General features: G+C 40.9%; 1 protein-coding gene across 1 annotated transcript; it reads right to left on the bottom strand.

Annotated features, from left to right (window-relative positions):
• Nucleotides 1-7,933: 7,933 nt before the first annotated feature.
• On the bottom strand, nt 7,934-9,045 carry LOC138870463 (uncharacterized). Its single transcript, XM_070148268.1, has 2 exons — nt 8,662-9,045; nt 7,934-8,485 (listed from the first exon to the last, which is right to left on the bottom strand). Exons 1-2 carry the CDS (start codon nt 9,043-9,045, stop codon nt 7,934-7,936), a joined length of 936 nt encoding a protein of 311 aa, XP_070004369.1.
• Between the last annotated feature and the right edge of the window lie 602 nt (nt 9,046-9,647).

Consider the following 9,647-nt stretch of genomic DNA (forward strand, 5'->3'; position numbering starts at 1 on the left):
TAGCCCTGCTTTGACTTGGCTTTGAACTTGTGCAGGTTTCATTCCTTTTTGAGCTGGTTATGACATTCTTGTCTCTTCTTGACTAAACACTACAAAAAAGCACAACAAGTTAGCTTTTGGGAATACTTGTACACACTTTTACTCTAAAACTCAAGCAAAAATGACTATAAAATAGACTATAATCCCTAGTTATCAACTCCCCGAAACTTAAACTTTTGCTTGTCCTCAAGCAAACAAAGTAATTTCCACCTCTTCAAGATAAAACAAAGGAAAAATCAGTTGTTCTAAAGTAACTTCTTCAAGAATCAATTGGGACTAACAATTACCCTCAACTCAAATGCATCATTAACAACATTCAACCTTTTTAGCACCATGGCTTTAGTGCGACACAAAAGCATCAAGAGTTGACTCAACTCATCAAGGAAACTCTTTCTGTTACATTGGTCGTTGTGGTTCCCAAACTCATACTCCTCAACTATCCTCAAGCAAACCTCACTTTTAGATTGTAGCACTCAGAACGGGGGAAGTGGGGAATACACTCATCTTTCTCAATGGAAGGTCACAAGGGTAGGATATATTGGTCTAAGAAGGTTTCATCTTCCCTTAAGCATTTCATTTGCTTCATTTTGGTATACATGTTCTTGACTCTTTAAGTCATTTACTTCTTCTTTGGGGGCTAGAGAGACATACTATCACTCTTTTTTGTTCATTTCAATCCTTTTTCTTCTTTCTAATATTTCCATGCTTTTCATCTTTTTCTTTTATTGAATCCCTTCATTTCTTCTACATTGTTCACTTTCTTTTTGAATTTTTGGCTTTTCTTTTTTTTTTCTTTTTCTTTGCCTTTCCTTTTCCTCATTTTGTATCTTTTATCACTTTTGCATTCCTCGTCTCTCCCCCCAAACTTATTGTTTTGCCTTTTCCTAAGGAAAAATAGGGTGCCAAGAGAGGATCATTTTAGAACGGATAAAGGTTTGTATCATGGTTATTGAAAGAATAAGGGCTAAGGCTCAACGGGGTTGATTAGGGATATAATCATTAGTATGCTATGGATGTTTTCAAGTTTCACTTGGGATCAAGGAGGTCCTATAATCACTCCTGAAGTCGAGCTACACTTAGGATTTCGCCTAAACAAATATTCAGGGCAAGTTCTAGACTTATTGGAATGAGACTTGGACTTGAAAATCAAAACCTCACCACACAAGCTATAGGATTGCTAAAGAAATCGAGTCGGGGGACCACAACAACCTTAGCTATGATTTGAGCAACACAAATGGTTCTAAGAAACCACTCGATGATTGTTTAGTCAAAACAAGAGTCTCAACGTCACAACTATCACCATCCTATACACAACAATATGTTTTTAACCATAATGTCAAAGGTAAATGTGTTAGGCCCAAGTGAAGCTTTGCTTGAGGCACTATTGCTCACTAACTACTATTTACACAAAAACGAAGAAAAACAAACTCATACCCTTAAGAAGGTTGTCATGCCATCCATCATCGGGAAGAGACACCTGGTTCACATGAACTCCACATTTGGAAAAAACTGTGACATTAATAAAACCAAAGGCTTATTGATCACACCAAATTGTAAAATAAGAAGCTATGAACTGAAAAAGAAGCTATACTATTAAGGGAAATTGAAAAAGAAGCTATGAAGTAAAATGCAAAAAGTAAACTAAATATGTACAATAGGGGATTTAGATGAATATACATAAGAGAAAATGAATATATACATGAGAGAGTAACTTTATATACATACCAAAATCGAAAAGTAATGAAAAGTAAAATAAAAAGTAAAGTTATATACATGCCAAAAGTGAAAAATAAGCATAAAGAAAGAAAATAGTGTCATATTTACAAACCAAATCAAAGTAGGGACACCCCCTCAAATGAAAGCGAGCATTGCCCTCAATGCTAACTAACCAAAAATAAACTCAAAAGAAGGATAGAGAGTAAAAAAACCTCCCTATGGGTCCTCTATCTGCATCAAGGCCTGCAGCTAGGTGGGGTCCTCTGACTGGATGGGGTCCTGTGGCTGGCTGCCTGGATAACCTATGTCGGAGGCCTGTGGCTGGCCAGAAGCAACTTTATCAGTCTCCGACAGCTCAATCTCTACATCATCCACCTGGGGCATCAATCTCCTCCTCTTGGGAGCTCTCTCAATCTCCTGCTCCTGAACCTGCTCTGTCCGAGCTGCTGAAGGCTAGTCCTGTAATAGCAGATCCAATGATAGTGGTCTGCTGCCTTCATCTTCTCTACCTCCCCCCCTTAATTCCTTCACAGACTCCTTCAAGGCTCGAGTCTTTTTCAGCTTCTTTGTGTACTTGCTCAACTCTTGAAGTGATTTTCCTTGAACTTCTATAGCATCCATTATCAACTTTTGGTTCTCTAGGAGCTTCTTCTGGTTGTCCAGAAGCTTCTTAAGATACTCCTCTACCGAAGTTGGCACCCGTGGTTGTGGGGGCACTGACTGGGTGTAAAGCCCCAGAAAATTTTGCTAAGTAATTTAAGATTTTGTGGTACCAAGGTAGGCTAATTATTTTATTTGTGTGTGCAAATAAGGATTCATGATATAATGGATATCAATTGGATATATTAATAAGCGTATAAGTCATATTATAAGTGATTTGGGGTCTAAGGAGAGGCCTAAGTCTAAGCCAAGTTGGAAAATTTCATAATAGACTAAAGTTGTAAATGAGTACGCACAAGACCTCACTATGGACAAGCATATCTACATTTATATAAGGTTTGAGTCTAGTTTCCAACTCATCAAACCGTTAGTCATTTGGAGGTGTATACAAAAAGTTATGACCATTTTACCGGATCTGTGTCAGATGCGCGACAGTGGGAAAATTGAGAGTTTCTGCCTCCCGAGCGCGGCCCGAGTGCGGTACGAGCGCGGCCCGAGTGTGGCTATCGCATCCCTAGCACGGTTTGATCGCGGTCGTGCACCTAGCAGCTCTATAAATACCCCAAGACCGGGTATGGAGAGTCTCTAAGTCATTTTTTGAGCTAGGGCTTGTTCTATCAAGGGGAATCCGTCCCATACTTCCCTCCTATGATCCAAGGTAATGTTTTTGTAGTATTTTGAGTTGATTACTACTCCTAAACACTTATATTAACAAGGATTGATCTTGAAAATTCATAGATTCCCATTTAAATCCCTAAATTGGTCAAGAACACTACAAATGGGGATTCTCAAGATTCTTACTACAAGAGGTATGTCTATCATCTCTAACTACTCTATGGTGATTATTTATGTATGATATATATGTTAGAACTCATGGGATGGTTATTGGAAGCATAAGTGCCTAGCCTAGGTTGTGTTGGTGTTGTAGAGATTGTGAAATAGGTTAATTAAGGAGGTTGATGGTTGGGTGTGAATGAATGGTCATACAAATGTTGTTGGAAGTTATAAATTTGTTAGGAACGATGGTGGAATAAATTGTTGGTTAATAGTGATAGTTGGATGAACTAATACTACGGTTATGAGATGTAAAGATCTATACCTACAAGGTGTTTGATAATATTCCTAAATGGCATAAGTTATTGAATTTATTACTAATATTGGCCCTATTGAATGTTGTATTGTAAATTGAAGTTGCTTATGTGTATTGGATCATTGTAGTATCATTAAGGGGCAAATTTCAGGTATGTATGGCTAAAACCCCCCTCCTCTTAGAAATTGAGCCTCCATGTTGCCCGTGCAAATGTTGTAAGTCCGAAATTTGATCGATGTGCTACTTGTTATGTCAAATGAATTGATGTTGTGAAACTGTATGTGGAAGGTGCTTCTCCATGTGTTTAATGTGTTATTCTTTGTAAATTGAGGATGTGTGGAAAACATGAGCATTGTGCTAAATGCCTATATGTCAAGTCAAGGTTACATTGTGAGTAATATGCCGAACTAGATGAATTCCTCTCTATGCTTATAACTTAAATTGCTTTTGTATGTGCCTATGATCTTAAATGGCAAGGTCAATGTTGAAAATGGGAATAATGTGAAATGTGAGTTACGAAATGTGGTAATTTTGGCCCCAAGTGCCGAGGAACTAATACATATGAAACTAAATATTGAAGTGAGATGATTAACGGAAAAGGGTAACGTCTTGGTAAGACAGCTTAGCCGATCGGGCCGTTATCGGATGCCATGTTATACACACATGGTGGTAATGTGTTTATAATTGAAACTGGAAAGTGAAAATGAAATAAGGGTAATGTCATGGTAAGACGGCTTAGCCGATCGGTCTGTGATCGGACTCTGCTCAAGGAAGTGGCGGTAATGTGGATGATGATGCAACGATATGGAATGCCCCAAGCTACAAATTACAAAAATCATGTTACAACTATGTGAACCTCTTATATTGTTGATGTGGTGCTTATTTGAAGCTTTGTGTTTCTTATGATTTCTTTGTACTCTTGTATGGTTGTTCTTTCTAACTGGATGGTGTTTATTTATACATACTAGTACTATTCCATGATACTATGTCCCTTTTGCTTGGGGAGCTACATTTTTAAGTGAATGTAGGTGGATCCATAGCGGATAGTGCCGATCGCGCGTAGCGGAGCTTCCTCCTCTCAAAGTCTTGGTGAGCCCCTTTCTCCTTCAAGGGGTTATGTTGTACATCTTTTGTTATAGATATCCACTTTTGAGGTATAGCCGGGGCCTTGTTGCCGGCATTGTCATTATTGTCTTTTGTATCCTTAGAGGCTCCGTAAACATTTGTGTGGGTAAGGTAAGGGTGTTGGATGGGTCAACGAACTATGTTGTAACTTTTTACTCTAGCTCTTCTAAATTATAACCATATAAAATCTTGAAATTTAACCATGGTTTTTGATTTGTGACATGAAAATGGACTAACATTGTGAAAGTTCGATTTTGCTATTGTCTAAATAAAAGAAAGCATGGTTCCCTTAACCGTAGTGAGTTGGGTAGAAATGTATGAATAAGGCTTGCTCAATTGGGGTTTACTCGATTAAGCGTCGGTCGCGCCTCCCGAGGTTGGGGTGTGACACTGTGCTGCCACTGAACTAGATAACAAAGACAGCTTAGAAGTTGCTGCCTGCATCTAGTTATTGATATTGGATAGTGTTTGGCTCAATCGGTGGGCAATCAATGGGTATGCTGAGGAGGTTGGAATATCTGAAGACCTGGAAGTAGATGGTCCGGAGGTAGGCTCTAGTATGACAGTGGGAGGCAGTGAAGGACTGACTACTGCTACTTGCTCTTCAGACTGGCCAGTAGAAGTAGTATATTTTCCCTTGGATCCCTTGGCTTTTGGGTTTGTCTGGACACTTGAGGTTGTACCATGAAAAGGGCATTTTGGGTTTCACCTTTACATCAAAGTTTCGTTTCTACACCTACTGATCTTCGAAGTACATTGTGAGGAAGTTCAGGAAGGGATACGATCGATCACCCTCATGGACCACCCTGGTGATCACCTTAGACATGACATTCCCCAATTTATCGGGAACCCCGCCATAATAGCCGCCACTAATATCGCCCGAGAGACCGGCAAGGTGTTTTCATGGGTAGTGGGGTCAAGCTTGCTGCATACAAAAGTTTCCCAACCGTTCGCCTCAAAGTTTAGGGTGTTCCTCAAGATAGGAACCCATGTTGTCAACCATGCTGGGGTGGTATCTGGGAGTGCCAAGTATGATGCCAACCACGGGCGGGAATCCTCATCCATAGCCACCTCCTCCAATTATAAGGTCTCATCTTCCTCCTTGAAGCCCAGGTATTCATTTATTATTTTCCCATCAAACTTTACTTTCAGGTTTCACAACTTAGTCACTTTTGTATCCTTTTTGATGTGGGAAGTATTAGTTTAAAACTCCTTGATTAAATGCTCATTTGCATCTGACAATCTGCTGGTGAAGTAATATCATCCCACTCGTTCACTGAAATGCTGCTTCACGCTGGGGTTGTAAGGCAGAAGATCCCGCTCTATGAACTAGCGCTCATGAATAAGTGACCTTAGAGGCCACCACTCTTGAAACTTGTGATAAGCCAGCTCACTGACAAATATCCTTTGCCATACTTTTGGATTTCTAGTTCTTTCCACACCCTCGGTTTGTGCTACACCCCCTTTCTCTTCATCTGGTACCCCAACATCTACTTCCTTTCCAGGTGACAAAGGTGTAGGTGAGGTTGAAGATGAACTATCACTGCTCTCTGCTGAGCCCTCCGATGATTCAGAAGATATATGAACTAAAGCATGAGTAGTAGAAGAGGCTGGAGGTGTGGGCTCATCTCTCAACCTAAGTCTCCCCGGGAATTCTGGAACATATTCTGGCACTAAATTAGACTCTAATACCTCCTAGGAGGTCAAGGACTCACTTCCCTCAGAATGGGAAGTAGCTCTATCTGCAGCTCTAATGGTTTTCCTGGTTTCCCTAATTGTTTTCCGAACCGCTGGGGTCAATTTGATCTGTCCTCGTCACCTACCCCGGGAGGACATCGCTTTCCTTTTTTGTTTGTCACCGCCTCCTCTAGATTTAACCATTATCTGCAAGTATAATCAGTTGAAATTTGTTAGTGCAAATACTAGAAAAAGCAGTGCAGAATATTAGTTGATAGTGCAAGAACAAAATAGCGGACTGCGGACCGCGGAAAATGCATCGCGACCGCGGAGGTGTGGGACTTAGACTAACCACTCTCTGATTCAGTAGCACTGTAGACCAGGGAAAAAAGAGCTCGGCCACGGTAAGGGAACCACATGCCACGGAAAATCAACCGCGACCGCAGACCCTCAAAAGTACCTCTCTGAACTTTATCATCGCGGACCGCGGAAAATCCATCATGGCCGCGGAGAGGCACCATTGTCATCAAAAGTTGCTACTGCTGTCCGCGGTTATCAGGACTTAACATTCTTAGATCAAACAAATGACCGCGAATTGCGGAAAAATAACCGCGATCGCAGAATTCAAAATAGGGCTCAACAGACCTAGGGTTTCAAGTTTTCATGCATTTTATCATTCACATCAACATTATTAATCCTAGTAGGTAGTTAATAACCATTTATACCTAATTGAAACGTAATCTAATTAACACTATAGAACCCTAAGTTAAAATTAAAAGAAAAAGGAAGAAGAAGAAGTAAGAACTATCAATTTAAAAGTAAATAATTACAAAATTAGAGACTAAGGAATGAGTGGATTTACCAGATGTGAGATGAGTGGTGAAAATGCAATCTAATTCTTGTGTTTGTGAAACTAGGGCGTGGATGAACAGTAGTGAGTGTAGTTGTAGAGTTATAAGGGCAAAAAGTGTAAAAGGGTCTATGACCGCCTATTTATAGAAAAGACCCTAGGCCCACACAATCTTACCTACCGTGGCCACGTTAAATCACCGCGGACCGCGGTTGTGAAGTTCAGAAGGGCTGCAGTTTTGAGACCACCGCTGACTGCAAAAAATGCTCTGCAATAGTGGTAAGCCACCGCTAACCGCGAAAAATGCACCGCGGCAGCGGTTGAGACTTCAGAGAACTCCCACTTTGAACTGTTTAGCACCGCTAACCGCAATCAATTTCCACCCCCGCAATAAGGCTACCGCGGACCACAAAAAATGGAGCATGGCCACGGTCCAAACTTCAGAAAGTGACTCATTTTTCTAGCTTAGCCCTGCACTGCATCAAATATCCCTACATACATCTCATAACTAGTCAGTTCAAAAGAAAATCCTACACTAAGAAGAAAATTAACAAACAAACTTAACAAGCAAATCCTAGTCAGCTCGCGACACGATGCATGTTACCATCAATCACTTGATATGGATTATTTCCACCACGTGGCTGTCATCAAACTTGCCAAAATAGTGCTTGACTCTGTACCCATTAACTCTGAAGATCTCACCATTTTTGTTTTTCAAATCAAGAGCACCATACGGAGTCACAAGCACCACCTCAAAAGGTCCACTCCATTTTGACTTAAGCTTTCCTGGAAACAGTCGTAACTGGGAGCAAAAGAACTAAATCACCTACTTTGAACTCCTTGCCACAAGCATACTTGTCATGTAAGTACTTCATCTTGTCCTTATACAAGGCCGAGCTGGAATAGGCATGAAACCGGAACTCATCAAGCTCATTAAGTTTCTCCACCCGAAGATTTGCTGCAACATACCATTCAAGATTTGACTTCCTCAAAGCCCACATGGCCTTGTGCTCTAACTCAATTGGTAGATGGAAAGCTTTCCCAAACACCAACCGGTACGGAGACATACAAATCGGAGTCTTATAAGCAGTCTTGTAGGCCCATAAAACATCATCTAATTTCTTGGACCAGTCGGTCCTATTTGCATTGATGGTCTTCGACAATATGCTCTTAATCTCACTGTTGGAGACCTCAACTTGCCCACTAGCCTGAGGATGGTAAGGGGTTAAAACCTTATGATTGACACCATACCTTGCAAGCAAAGTATCAAATGCCTTATTGTAGAAATGAGAACCTCCATCACTGATGATTACTCTAGGAGTGCCAAACTAAGTAAAGATACTCTTCTTGATAAAAGCCACAATACTCCAGGCCTCGTTGTTGGGTAAAGCCATGGCATCAACCTACTTGGAAACATAATCAATGGCTACCAGAATTTATGTGTTACCACATAACTTACAAAAGGTCCCATGAAGTCGATGCCCTACACATCAAATATGTCAACCTCAAGAATAGTGGTGAGAGGCATTTCATTCTTCTTTGAAATTCTGCCAGCTCTCTGGCACTCATCACATCTCTTCATAAGATTACCTGCATTCTTGTACAATGTAGGCCAATAGAATCCGCAGATAAGCACCATTGAAGCTATCCTTGCCCTACTATGGTGACCATCGTAGGGATAGGAATGACAAGCATCAAGAATACTCAGTTTCTCCTTTTCCAGAACACATCTTCGGATCACACCATCATTGCAAATTTTGCACAAACAAGGCTCATCCCAATAGTAGTCCAAGCTATCCCGTTTGAGCTTCTTCCTTTGGTTAGAAGAGAGCTCACACAGAACAATACCAGTCACAAGAAAGTTGGCAATATCCGCAAACCAAGGCATACTATTCATATATACAGAGAGTTGCTCATCAGAATCATTTCAAGTCCATCACAAGGCCTTCCCTCCTCCTCCAAGCGGGACAAGTGGTCTTCCACTTGGTTTTCACTCCCTTTCCGATCAACAATCTCAAGGTCAAACTCTTGAAGCAATAGAACCCATCTCATCAATATCGCCTTGAAATCCTTCTTTGTCATCAAGTAGTGGAGTGCTGCATGGCCAGTGTGAACTATCACCTTGGCCCCCATGAGATAAGGCCTAAATTTCTCCATTGGAAACACAATTGCTAGCAACTCTTTTTCCGTAACCGTATAATTCATTTGAGCATCATTCATTGTCTTGCTTGCATAATACACCGGGTGAAATATCTTGTTGACTCTTTGAACCAAGACCGCTCCTACCACAACATCACTTGCATCATACATGAGCTCAAAAGATAAGCTCCAATTGGGTGCGGTAATAATGGCAGTGTCGCACCCCTTTTTCCCTCGCGGGAGTCTGGATTTCGACATTCATTGGGGGGAATAACCCGTTTTCTTTTAGGAATTGGGTGTTTTGAAGAGTCGCCACCTAACGGATTATGGTGTGTTAGGGTACCTAAAGCG

Source organism: Nicotiana sylvestris, chromosome 6, assembly GCF_000393655.2.
Source record: "Nicotiana sylvestris chromosome 6, ASM39365v2, whole genome shotgun sequence".
In the NCBI taxonomy this organism is placed as follows: domain Eukaryota; kingdom Viridiplantae; phylum Streptophyta; class Magnoliopsida; order Solanales; family Solanaceae; genus Nicotiana; species Nicotiana sylvestris.

What these genes read in the sequence shown, in the direction of transcription:
- LOC138870463 (XM_070148268.1), bottom strand. Translation starts at nt 9,045, where the DNA reads ATGCCTTGGTTTGCGGATATTGCCAACTTTCTTGTGACTGGTATTGTT. An exon ending in CTCTCACCACTATTCTTGAG is followed by an intron (nt 8,486 to 8,661) that starts GTTGACATATTT and finishes ATCTTTACTTAG; the next exon opens with TTTGGCACTCCTAGAGTAAT.